Source organism: Corvus moneduloides, chromosome 4, assembly GCF_009650955.1.
Source record: "Corvus moneduloides isolate bCorMon1 chromosome 4, bCorMon1.pri, whole genome shotgun sequence".
NCBI classification, from domain to species: Eukaryota; Metazoa; Chordata; class Aves; order Passeriformes; family Corvidae; genus Corvus; species Corvus moneduloides.
In genome coordinates, this window is record NC_045479.1 from 12,472,668 (window position 1) to 12,486,505 (window position 13,838).

At 39.9% G+C, this 13,838-nt stretch overlaps 1 protein-coding gene across 5 annotated transcripts in view; it reads right to left on the reverse strand.

Moving 5' to 3' along the window:
• Positions 1–13,838, reverse strand: part of MPPED1 (metallophosphoesterase domain containing 1) — a 63,267-nt gene that overhangs the window by 22,214 nt on the left and 27,215 nt on the right. For all 5 annotated transcript variants that reach the window (XM_032106925.1, XM_032106924.1, XM_032106927.1 and 2 more), the window contains exon 4: positions 9,711–9,936. In XM_032106925.1, coding sequence (XP_031962816.1) covers positions 9,711–9,936 — 226 coding nt within the window. The remainder of the gene's footprint in view (positions 1–9,710; positions 9,937–13,838) is intronic.

Consider the following 13,838-nt stretch of genomic DNA (forward strand, 5'->3'; position numbering starts at 1 on the left):
AGCTGGTGGAGCACTGCCAAGCTACTCCAGCTGAGAATCAGCTCCACATAGACCCACTCCAAACTATTGGAGTTGGCTATTTGTGTTTCTCTTGGACTATTGCCAAAGGGCTCATCGCAGTGCCCAACTCTGTTTACATCTTTGAAACATCCTGAAATTGCTGCTGTCTGAGACTACAGCACAGACTACCGATAGAGCTGGTAGTCCTTTTGTTCAAGGAAAAAATGGGGGGAAAAAGCAGCAAAACAACAACAAAAAAGGCACTTTAAAATCAGCTCTGTCTCATAAAATTAAACTTTCAAGCAAATGTGAAAAATAAAGAGAAAACTGCTGTGGGGGATAGCAATTTCACTCTTGTGGTTTATGAACTGCAGGAAAGTGAAGCCAATTCCCCATAGTGAGATTATAGGTCTCCTTTTCTACAGGTCTTAAATTAAAAACCAGCTGAATCCAAAGTGAGCTAGTTTACTGGATCAGAAGATTCAATTATTTCTGCTAAGTAACTGAATGTGAACTACTTCCTTTTAATAATATACAACTAATAATTACTGCCCAAGAAAGGACTTTTTCCTACCTAGCTAATTAAACTAAAGCAATATATTTTCCCACTGCTCTCAAATTTAACTAAAGCCAGGAACATCGAAAAGCAAGTAAATGCAAATCTCCACTCCCATGAAGAAATACAAAGCCATGCAATGTGTTCAGACATTACAAGAAATAGGATTTGCCCAAAATTGTTATGTTGAAATCAACATAATTTCTGATCTATATTCAGCATACATGCACAAGTGTGTCTTGCACACTTGTACAGACATGGTGGGGAGCTTTACTGCAAAGCGGATGCAAAGCGGATGCAAAGCACTTTTGGCTTTGTTAACTGCCTAAACTCCCCCTGCAAGAGGTCACAGTGAAATGTGTTAAAGAACTGATCCACATCTCTAATACACAACATGCAAGAGGTGTCTAAACTACTGATTCTCCTCTATTGTGATACTCTGGGATTGAACTGTTCCAGACTCCTCAGCCCCAGGCAATGCTGGGAAGAAATTTTATTTGAGAGAAAACATTTTCTGGAATGTTCATCAACAAGAAAAGAAAAAAAAAGGAATATTCTAAACTGCTGTGACTCAGGAATACCTAATAATTAAAATCATTGCATTGGTTTGACTTTGATGATATTGATGGACTACAATAGATGTAGTTCAGTCTACATTTTCATTCATTCACATACCTATTGCAGAGTTTAATTAGTTAATAACAGCTATACTCGTTCAACATGGTATAGAAAATCCACTTAGAGTTAACAAATTTTTATTTTCTTCCATGCATTTCTTTCAGAAATGTGAACGATTCTTGCTAATTCATTTCAGTCACTTAATTTGTATGGAAGCATTCATTAAAAAGACCTCTCCTGAATTCTGTATGATTGCTCACATAAGCAATAGCACCTGTATACTCAGAGCCTGATGAATGACATTCACATCTCCTGTATTTTCAAGTCATGCAGAAAAAAAATCACTTTCCAAGACAAATTTATCACATGAAATGCACCAATTTAAGCTAAAAATTTCTTTAGTTAAACAAAAGAAAAAATAAGGAGAAAAATGATCCAGTGATCAGTTCTGATGCTAAAACAGCCAGAATGTTAAATCTCGCTTTCTGCCTCTGCAAAACCTTTCACACTCCAGAAGCTCCGTATTGTTCAGTTCTCCCCACCACTTTCCCTGAACAGCTGAGCTCAATACATCAAAATAATTTTGCAGGAAAAACGATGCTTATGATCTTTCATATGCTGCAGACTAAACTACAGTGCATTGTGGTTTTAAGTCGTTTTAGAAGCAGCACTTCCAAAATGGAAAATGGCTTCTCATAAGTATGAAAGAGGAAATAAAAATATCACTCCAACATTCTGTTAAAATACAATTAAACCTGTATCTTTGTGCCTCAGACTGATAATATACTTTAACAGGATGATGAACTTTTCTTTCTCTCTCCTGAACATGTTGCTATTTCTTACACATCTGTCATGTCTTGCCTACCTTACACTGAATGCCTGAAATAAACTACCTTCAGCATTCTCGCCACAGTAATACAGCCACATCAGGTAGGCTTAGATGCCAAACTTCTCTCAAAAATTTTTGAAACCTGAGATGCCTCATTTCTAAATAATGAGTAGAGTCTATTATTCCCACTGACTACTTTCATTTTTCCAAGAACCATCTCAGTCTACCTGAGTCTACTCACTTCTATTGCCTGCCTCGAAGTCACTAATTAAAACAGCTCCAAATAGTTCCTAACTTTAACAATCAAGGAATATCTACCACTTTTAAAACGTATTTCTGAGCAACCAAAACCCAACACTGTAATACATTCACATCCAGGATTTCTGCATCCATCCAAACAAAACTCTAGTACAACATGAAAACAAGCCACATGCTCAGAAATCTATGAAATCTGAAGTTTGCAAGAATTTTAGAGGGAATTTTGCTTCAGGAAACAGTACAGAAGTAAGTGCACTTCAGTTATTTGTATTTTTGTCTTTGACCAAGTGAGGGTGGAGCAAGAAAAGAACATAAAAGGATCAGGTATTTTACTAAGAAAAACATCTCGTATGGTTTTGTCCAGTAACAAAAAATTTGATTCCTTATGTATTTTTGTTATGTGGAAGACACCAAATAGGTTTTTTGATTTGAAAGGAGACATAAGAACTAAGAACTGGAATGGTCACTTTGAGGCAGAAGTTCTTATTCTCTGTGAATTTTAACAGGGAGTGAAACCCACAGTGTAACACCTTGAGCTGCTGCTGCTCTATATGGAAGCCACAATCCCAGCTTGGGAGGTTTATTATGTTAAATGAAGTCAATATTTTATTTTAATACAGTTTCATTTTAATTGATGTTCACCTCAATGACTAAAAATTTGTACAAGGTCCTGGAAAGTAAACATTAGGTGATTCATCACCAGCAAAATGAAAGCTTGTCCCACTCATGAAATGAATCTATAAATCTTCACTGATAGAAACTGAATTCAGTGAGGAATAAAAGAGACTATTACAGCTGTTCTTGAAAAGATGGAGGAGGAAGGCACTGAAACAGAGACCTAGGCCTGGAGTCTGCATGGAACCAAAATAAGGCTGCCTCGGTTTGGCCCTTTGCATGCTCTTTGAAACTGCCCTGATTACACATGGAGGTTACCAGCCTTTCTATGCAAACTGCATGTGCACACGTGCACACACACAGAGAAAGAGAACATTTGACAAGGAGTCAAATAACAAAGTCACCTACTCTGCGATAAAACACAAATCAGGCAAGAAAATAACAACTCAGATGGAGTGACACGCCCACAGCTAAGCACTAATGACCACACTGGACACAACTTGAGTAAAGACACTTGGCTGGAATAGTCCAGACAGCTGCAGTGCACCAAGAAAAGAGCCAACAGGTTGGAACAAAGTTCCAGCTCTCCCACCAAAGGGGGATGATGATTTGGAGAATAAGCCCTCTGTCGAGGCTGCTTTGGGCTGATACTCACTCACGCAACCTGCATGTCGATGTCCTTTAGACTGGAAGGAATTCAGCCATCTCCTCTGACAAAGCTGGAGCTCACAGGATGGGCCTCACCCCGTTTGCTAAACTCAATAAAAACAAGACTTGAACAAAAAGAAACTGCTCCTCACATACACACCCTTAACTTTCTTTCCTCAGTTCTCAATTTTGGAAAAACAATGTGGCACCAGAGCTGTTGGTCCATGTGTAAACATGCCAGACCAAATCTAATCAAAGCTCTATTGGAGGGAAGCTACTGAACACCAGGAGTCCAGCCCAGGCATCTGTCGCTGCAGGACAAATGGTCACAAATCCCTTTCTAGGCTGATATTAATATTTGCTCTCCCATCTTCCCTGACTGGAAAATTAAGAGCTTCTGAAGTTCAGAAGGCCCTTAACAAAAGAAAGAAGGAGGAAATGAGAATACATAGACACTAGAAAAAAAAAAATTACTTCTGCAAAAAGAAAAATGAGGTTTTGTTTCACAGGAATAGATCCCTCCAGAAAATTGAAGCCAAGTAAAAATCCACTCTGGATAATGAGTCTGGAAGCAATCTCATCCAAGAGGGCTTCTTTAAGCTATCCAGGCCAATATGTAATTTAGAATAATGAAACTGTCATATGTTTGCAAGAGAGTTGTGATTGTCCCTTCCTTTCCCACATGGTGGAAAACAGAAAAAAAGTGCTGAAAGAGATAAAATGCTCTCCTGCCACCTTGTATGCCTGTTTGAAAGACCAAAGTTTCTCCTACAGCTGTATATATCTGCTTACAACCATTATGGAAAGTCAGTTGGTAGGAAAAAGATCTTCTCCTTCTGCCACTTGCATTTCTTTTGCTCTATCAAGTAAAATGTGAACTCTTATCCTGTCACTAATGCACAATAATCCGCCTCTTAATAGAAAGGCCACTGGCATTCTTGCCATTTTCCACAAGATCAGAGCATACACACAGAATACCTGTTCTTTAGCAGATGCACATCTTTTCTACAAACCTCAGAGACCTGTTCTCATGGCGATACATAAATGCCCACGCACCTTTATAGGCATTTGTTTTTACATGGTAATTCTGAATAACAATTGTAAAAGGAATAATATACAGTGGACTCATTCAGCCAGCACAGCAGATCTTGTGCACTGACTGCATCAGGTCTTCTTGTGCAAACCCAGTGTGTAATTGTGCAATTAAAATCTTTGGCAGTGCAGAAATGAGAGTGGATGGTATAGTCTATCTTCAAGCTGTAGCTTGTACTAAAACTCTTACCTGCAAAATAATACTGGGGGGGGGGGGGGGGGGGGGGGGGGGGAGGTGATGAACTACAATAGAAGGCTGAAAATCTGTAACTCAAATACTCACTAATAAATTATTAGTATGGTTCCATGAATGATGTCATCATAGAGTTAATACCCTGTCTGATAACACAGAACCCTGTCTGATGACGAAGACCTTCTGCTTCAAATCCACATTCAAACTTCCACTGTTATCTCAGTTTCCTGACTTCTGAACCACCTGTTGGGACCATCTATTGCTTGTAGTGGGTATGATATCAACAGCAAACTCCCTATTGTAAGGCCTTTGTTGATACCTGCCCATTTCAGGTGTCTGCCTGACACACAGTTCTAGCTCCACAGTGGGAATGACAGAATCAGGGAAAGATGGCTCAAAAAGGACTTCTGGAGATCTTCAGTCCAACCACTGCTCACTACCTTTCAGCACCACTAGATCTGGCCAGCCACAACTGTCTAGCCAAGTCTTGGAAACACCTAAGGATGTATTCTCTGCCACCTCTGCGGTGTTCCAGCTTGCTATATTTTTACTTCTATGATATGATTTTTTTTTATTACTGAAAAATAAATTAAAACCCTCTAGAAAATGGCTTCTTCCTTAGGAAATCTTAGCCATCCAAAATATATTATATGGTATTATTATATAGAATTATTTGGGTTATTCTATCTGCCAGTTTGTCTATCTTCATAACAGCTCAGAACAAAAAGGTTGTTTAAAAGTACTTTTTAACCAGAAGCTTTCCACTTTACAGTAAATGTTATTGAGGAACTAAAGTCTTCTCTTTTACATTCACTGCAACTACGGCTACTGTCTGCATGAGATTGTTTCCAGGTTTGTGAATATGTTGTGTCCATGCCCTGGGTTTTGCTGGGATGAAACCAGAGTGCATCCTTCTGTGACTTGTTTTTCCAAAAAAAAAATCAGGGTGTCTAGGCTTTATAATGAAGAAGATCCAACAGTTCCCAGCATCTGGGCTGTGTGGAAGGAAGGAAGTGCATCAGGAAGACCATTGCCAGCAGGTCAGGGAGTGATCCTGCCCCTCTGCCCAGCCCTGGGAGGCACAGCTGCAGTGCTGTGTCCAGTCCTGGGCTCCTCAGGACAGGAGGGACAGGGAGCTCCTGGAGCGGGGCCAGCAGAGGCTGAGGAGATGATTTAGGGCCTGGAGCATCCCTGACAGGGAAAGGCTGAGGGAGCTGGGGCTGTCCAGCCTGGAGAGGAGCCCCAGCTGAGAGGGGCCCTCAGCCCTGGGTGTCCCTGTGTGCAGGGAGGGCTCCGAGCAGGGCCCAGGCTCTGCTCCGTGGGGCCCAGCCATGGCACCAGAGGAACGGGCAGGGACTGATGCCCAGGAAATTCCACCTGGACAGGAGGCAGAACTTCTTCCCTGGGCGGTGACTGAGCCCTGAACAGAGACCAGAGAGGGTGTGGAGTCTCCTCACTGGGGATATTCCAGACCCCTCTGGACACAATCCTGTGCTGTGTGCTCTGGGATGGCCCTGCTGGAGCAGGGAGTGGGACCAGATGAGCCTCTGTGGTCCCTTCCAGCCTGACCCATCCTGGGATTCTGTGAAGCACGTTGCATTCTTACCAATGCCCTGCTCATCCAGATCTGGCAGCCAGCCCTGTATGGTGCACTGCGAGAAGCATCATGCCCTAGGCCGAACAGAGCCACCCTTTGCATTCAGCATTGCTCTGGACACATTTTAATATCTCAGTATTCCCAAGTTTCCCATTAGGCTTCTAATGTTTTCATACTTCTCCTCCTTATCATTTATGGTGCTAATCCATGGTCCAAGATAAGGGTGTTGCAAGTACTAATTCCTAAGCAGCTGCTTTTGTGCATTGCATGTTGCATTTCAAAATGGCTGCTCCCTGCTCAATGATAATACCTGTGTAATTAACAATTAAGACAGTTACATTTTCCTTTGTGAGTACAGGCTCAATCTAGCACTTGAATTCTTGCCCTTGGAGCCCAGGAGAGTTAGAGCATTGGCTTCTGAGACAAAACACTGTCCCATTTGTTCTGTACAATTAAAAATAACCACTTAGTTTTAGATAACAATAGAGGAAAAAATACCAAGCGCTCTTAAAAATATTTAACTGCACACAAGTGGTACATATTTAAAAGACCTTAGAGACTGGCATGTTATGCAAACCAATCAAGCTTTCATGGTCTAATATGCAACTAAAACATTTTAAATAGAAGTAAAATCTTATGTGTACAGGTTATATATAAAAATGCAGATGTCTACAGGCAATAAACACTAAGTTAATGCTGCTTGGCTTTCACTCAGACCTTACTCCAGTGTTTTCAAAGTACTTTGTGACTATTGATTAACCTGTTTTATGAATGAGGGATATCTCTAGCTTCTAATTATTTCTACAAAGGGTGATGTAAGACCAAAGGTCAGTGCTGTAACTAGAAATGGAAAGTCTAGGTGCATATTTTCAAAGCAGAAAAAGAAAATTATTTTATGATACTCAACTAGCAACTGCATTAAATTTAACTTTCTTATTGAGTTTTGAGATCTTAAAGAACTTTAAATTTTGAAGTCCTGACTATGTTCATAAGTATTTTCTAATGGACAGTCTTGACTATGGTCATAAATATTTTCTAAAGGACTAGCTTGATAAGGGAAGGTCAAAACAAAAAGATTCACCATGTAAAGTTCAGCAGATTTCTGTTCTTTTTAGAGATCACATTACTATGATGTAGAAAGAAACTGAGATTGATTGCCAGAGAGGTGACGACAAACATCTCCTTTTAGGGCGAACAAAGTATAGAAACAGAAATGCCAAACAGTAGTGCTCTGTAGGCACAGGAGTGTACTACAGCCTGAAATCTAGCAGCAGCTAGTTAAACCCTCACAAAATTTGTCTTCCCAAGCTTTCTGACTGGTGGGCTGGCGGATGGGACTCTGCTACTTCTGCATCTGCTGCCCTGATAGATTAATGAAAGGCTGCTATTGCTACTGTTGATGTTTCCACTGGACATGTCATCAATCAGCGTGGCAACTTCATTCAGCACTGCTGAATAGTGAGCAAAAAATCCCAGTTTGGCTGGAAGACTTTCATCAAGACTCTCTCCCAGATGGAGAGAGCAAATATCTTCAGGAGCCCTCGCAACACTCAACATCCTGGACCATAAGGGGGTGGGAGATGAGTTAGTAACACTGTGGAACATGGAGTGTGGAAGTGTAGCTATAACCTAGAGTTGCAGAAAAGATGGAAAGCATTCTTTTTCCTTGAAGGATAGGTCATGGCAGATAGCTCAGGCAACTTGTGCAGAGTGACAAGGTTTGCACACAAAGGGAATGTGGTAGACCTGATTTTACAGAAGCATTATTTATGGGTTAGCGGGTGGACAAAAGGTTTTCTCACCATGTTTTTACAGATCTAATCATGCACAGAAAGTTCAAATGGTTCTCTTTAGCCTCGACATAGTGCTACTTCATAGATAGTGTTTTGCTTTAATTTAATTTCTCTAGACTTCCATCCGACTTTTGGTACTTCACTGCCTGGAAAATTATTACTGACACTGGAAATATGGTGCCTGGTTATGAACACTGCAATGAAGACATGAGGTTGCCAGACATATTGTAAACAGAACATAATTATAGTATTTACAGTTGAACATCAAAATGGGAAAAGATGCCAAGCTCCATTTCTCAGAAGTTAATATTGGGACTGAGACCATCTAACATCTTCCCAAATAATCTGGAAAATTAAGTAAACTGCACATTGACTGCATACACTGTACATGCAAGAGGAAGATGAACTACAACACAGTAGGTTGGTAGGTTGAAAAAAACCCCAGAAAGATCTGGAGGCCTGAAAGGGAGAAAGAGAAGGGTGCATTTAAGAGGAAAACTAATCTAGACAAATGTAGAATAAGCTTAGACAAAATTAACACCCACCTCAAGTAACCAAATGGGAAAAAGCTAATTTTCATTAAAAAAAAAAAATCCAAGAGATTTCACAGTTTATTCACACCGAAAATTCACACTAGGGTATATGCATCAGGTTTGACAATTTGTTTGCTACATTTCAGCCTGACACGATTTTAAAAGGAAGAATAGATTCCCTCAAAAACCTGCCTTTTAAAATACATTTTTACTTATTTTAAACATGTATGGAATGCTCGTGAAAGACCCAATTTACAGGCCCATCGGCAGAAATAATAAACAGCAATGTGACATCAGTAAGAGACACAGAAGTAGCACATACAAGGTCCTGGGTGGAAGTCAGGAAGCCAAAGTCCATCTGCCTCCAATACTGTCAAGGAGTTCTAAGTGTTCACTGTACAGTAGAGCAAAATCTATGAAATCTTAAGATGCCACTGATTTGTTGACTTTAGTTTAGAAGCTCAGCTAGACCTTGGGGAAATCTATTACTTTATAAAAGAAAGTAAGATTCTGAGGGATATGAAATAAAAGACCTTCACAGATGCTGAAATAAGCTTGCTGAGTTAAATGATACTGTATACACTAATGAACCTCAAATATTATCTGTAGGATAGAAATTGTCAGAAGAATTACCCTTGGAACAAAATTAACCTGTAATTAGATAAACTCACCAAGTATAGAAAACATATTTTATGACACAAAAGCCCCCTACATGGACTGTTAAACAGCTGCTCCTGGCTGAGAGTATGAAGAGCACACCATCTTTTTCCCCATCATTATTTGGTTGACCATACCCACAGTACAGTACATTATTTTGTCACAGGAATGATTCATTACAAGAAAATATAAAAACTTTATCAAAGTGAGTGTTACTTTTCTTCCTAACACAGCAATCCAAATACAGCTGGTGCAGACAAAATGGCTGATGTGATAGCAATCAACAATATTTTTTTTATGTATGCTTAAAAACCTGCTTACCAAGGGGAGCCATATATTCTGAATCCCCTCACCGTCACTTCAGAGTCTTGAAGATAGATGCAGTTTGTTAGAAGAGACTGTACATTTTCATAGCTCTCTGGCTTCAGCTTAGAAACAGAGGGGAAATAGTAAAAGTCCTGCTTGATTAAGTCAGCCATGAATTCCTGGTCAAAGGTCAATTCATGATTTCCTGCTATCACAATCTTGTATTCATAGGGCAGGCTACCTAAAACAGTGAAAAACAAACAAATTACTTGTTTTATGGAAAATCTGATAAAAGCAAACAGATAGACAAAGTGTTATCGATTCCTGTAATATGCTCACATATTTGAAACAATCGAGCCTACCCCTACTACATGTTATTGTAATTCCTGCTGATTTCAGGTAAATGACATTACTGTCTTTTTCATGGCACACTATGATTTAGCATGCTTAGCATTAATGTGTTGAAATTACTTTCAACTCATCAACCTTAAAAACCAGTCTGCAGACTTCTGCTCTACTATTTACTTCTAGTTAATTGCCATTTGTGCTGCAAGTATCATTTACTGTGACAGTGATGATAACTCTTTGACAGAAATTAGGGTTCAAAGAAGATCAGCCGTAATGCTTCATAAAATCATGTCAGCTCTCTTCTCCCAGAGCTGGGGTCTTTGTCAGCCTGTACTGACGAGGTCTAACACTCAGAACTTGGGTCAGCCAGAGGGGTCTCTGCCCTGACATTAATATCAAGCCTTCAAGCAAGGCAGGGATTCAGTCTGGCTGTCAAAAATCCACATCCCACAGTGAAATCTCACCATTTGCCTCTATCCCATGGTTTTTTTCCTGCTCCATTTTCTCAGTGACTCCCTTAGCTCCATGGACTATAATTTAAAGTGACTCGTGTTCAAGAATATTTTACAACCCCTATTTAGTGAAAAACCTTAGAACAACCTCCTGATGAAGGCAAGAATATATATGCCCACACACGTGGGCTCTTCCTGAGAGCAGCACTGAAACAGAAACTTTCCACCTGACTCCACATTTGGTTATTCACTGGATTCTGCCCCTGAGAGCTGGCATCTCCTGTCTCAAAGAGCTCAGCACAAACCTTCTAAGCACATCTGGGAGGAAACAAAGACAGAAACTGGGCAAAACTGCATTCATTAGCTTTGTTTCTGCACTGTTAATTTGTATCAGGATGAAGACGATCAGGCGATTGGGACCAGAAAGAAATATTTCATTGAAAATTAAACCCACCTTGCATAACAGCAATCTTGTGGGGTTTTAATTTTAGAAATGCATTGTTGATAACATAAAAATCCTTAGCAATGGCCCAAGTTTAACCTGGAGGCGGGCTATTTAGAGAATGCAAAAAACCAGTTAATATGCAATGGCAAAAGTTGGCATGAGTAGGACTTCAGAATAAAATGCAACAGTGTGATTCAGAGCTATGGAAACAGAAGACACAGCAGTGCTAGCCCAAGGGAGATGACACAGCACCGAACTTTGCCAAATGAAGACGTGGGTGATTCTGAAATAAGAGTTTCAGACACTTGTAACACCTGTATTAGGGAAGCTGATGGTACAGGTTCCACTCTTTCCTATGGACCAAATATATATGTGTCTTTAGAATATTTAATAAAAACCCTTCTCAGATATTTATAATTACATGTTAAATATTGAAGATTCAATGATTTACCTGAAAGACTTCTTTATTATGCTTCTGAAGCACTTGGCATTTTGCAGATGTGTACTCCATCTCTAAAAGCTTTCCAGGTGTGTGCACATATACACACATAAGTTAAAAATGTTATTTATGTGCTGCAATATGTAGGGGCATCTTCAGGCCTTAAAGAAATAAAGAAATCCTGTATGCCACAATATTGTTACCAACTCCATTTCTGTTCTGTTTGGTAAATCTTTTCCAGCTCATCTGATCCATCCATCTAGCAGCCAAGAACCTGTATGAGCTGGTTATAGTTGTTGCTTCCACTAATGTATTTATGTCATGTTGCTGTCTGTGGGTGTTACTTAGGCAAATTAGCAAATTACTCTAAATGTACAGTTACATTTATTATAGTGGCGGCCACAAGCACTGCAGTAGTTACAGGTCTGTCAGCTTTTCAATTAACAACTGTGGTTTTGATGAGTATGCAGCTCAGTTGTTTGTTTTTTTTCTTTCATTCCACACCAGGCTATGGTAAAACTATTTCCTTTTCTTTGTCTCCTCAACTATACTCTTTACCCTTTAAACCTTAATTTTTTTACTAACAGGGTATTTTCTGCTGCTTGTTCATAGATTTAGCAATATTTTGTTCAAACTTTGTTCCTTGGAAGACTTTAGACTGTGCTTTGCTTTTTACTCTGAGTGCTCTTGAAGTACAAAGTCAGACTTAGGTATAAACCTTTGAAACCTTGTTCCTGCCTAGGCACTGCTGTTGTGAAGTTATGTGCAAGGAACAGATTTCTGCAGGATTTGTAGCCCTGGCTTCCTTGACTAGGAGCAGGACATCCCCAAGAGCACATAATCTAAGAGCTGTTGTATGGCTGTGTTCCTATGCATAACCCTAGAACACTTTTCCATTTTTTATCTCAACAGCTCTTGATTGCAGATAATTCAAATGCTTCCAGGTTCATCAGTTATTCCCACACCTCCACCCAGGATGGAGTAACTTCACTCAAGACTCTGCAGTGAATCTTTGTGGCTATGGCACCCTGGCTGTGTTAATCACCAGTGGAACCAGCTGAACAAAGAGTGATCTTTCTCCTCCATGTAGCACTTGTGAGACCTCCTCTGGAGCGTGGCGTCCCATCCTGGGCTCTTCAGTGACAGGAAAACTACTGAGAAACTGAGGCAAGTCCATCAGAAAACTGCCAAGGTGGTTGGGACAAGGGGAGAGACTGAGATCTGAGGCTGTTCAGACTCAGAGAAGATGCAGAGCAGACCCTACTGCTGGTCTGCAGCCACCTGAGCTCAGGAAAAACACAAGAGCAAGTTCTTCTCAGAGGTGCAGTAACAGACACAAGTGGGAACATCCTACAAGGAAAGAATTTTACCGTGAGGATGGTAAAAAATGGAAATAAGTGCCCTGAACAGTGGGAAATCTCCTCCCTTGAAGGCAATCAAAGTTCACCAGGCCAAGGTTCTGGTCTCTAACTACGCCTGCTTTGAGGAGGAGGCTGGACTCAATGCACTCCAGAGGTCCCTCCATTCTGCCTGATTCTCTACGTCCCTGTCAATCAACACTGGAAGACAAACCAAAATTTTAAAGAGCCTGCAATGCTAAAAGAAATCAAAACCTCATTTTGTGTTGTGATTGTAATGGGAAAAAATCTATGTCAGACAGGCAATTTAACAGGACTAGAGAGTAAGTTCCATTAACTCTGGTGTAAGTTTCTCATCCTATCCGTCTAGCAGATGAGTAGGACTAAATCCCCAACTGATAACCAATTAACATTTGATGCTAGCATATGGCTTTGCTGGTGGGCAGGTAGCAAACTTGTTATTAATACAGAAGCTCTGTGTATACAATGATATTAAAGAAAATTTATGGCTGTCACAGGAATTCTGCACACATATCCAGGACAAAATTAATTCCCCAGAAAAAAACTAAGGCAGGAAGCATGTAAGAAACAGATCTGCCCTTCAGGAGTGCCAAGAAACACATGCAAGAACATATGCTACGGGAGTCAAAGATGTAAATTGGAATAAAAAGAAAAAAAGTTATTAATTTATTAATTTGGGGGAAGTTACATTTTTTTCTCTGATCTCTTCTTTTGACCAGCCAAAACAAGGCAAGTGTTTTTGTCCAAAGTCCAGGGATCCTTCTGTTCTTGGCACCTGAGAAGATTCTGCTAAAATATGCCTCTAATCTGGACATAAACTGCAACTAGAATCGGTTGGAAAACTTTTACCTAAATATTTTTCTGTATTAAAATACCACTTGGATGGAATGGGATATATTTGGAAATTCGCACAGTCTTTCTGACATTACCAAGGAAACAAAATGAAGCAAAATGTCCATTTAAATTATTTTGGGGTGAATAAAAATTTCATTTCTAGGCAAAATTTCACTTTTTTTTTTCCCTAAAGTAAGGGTTGAGTTTTTTTCCTCTTATCATGTTTAACTTGCAAGAAACTAAAAT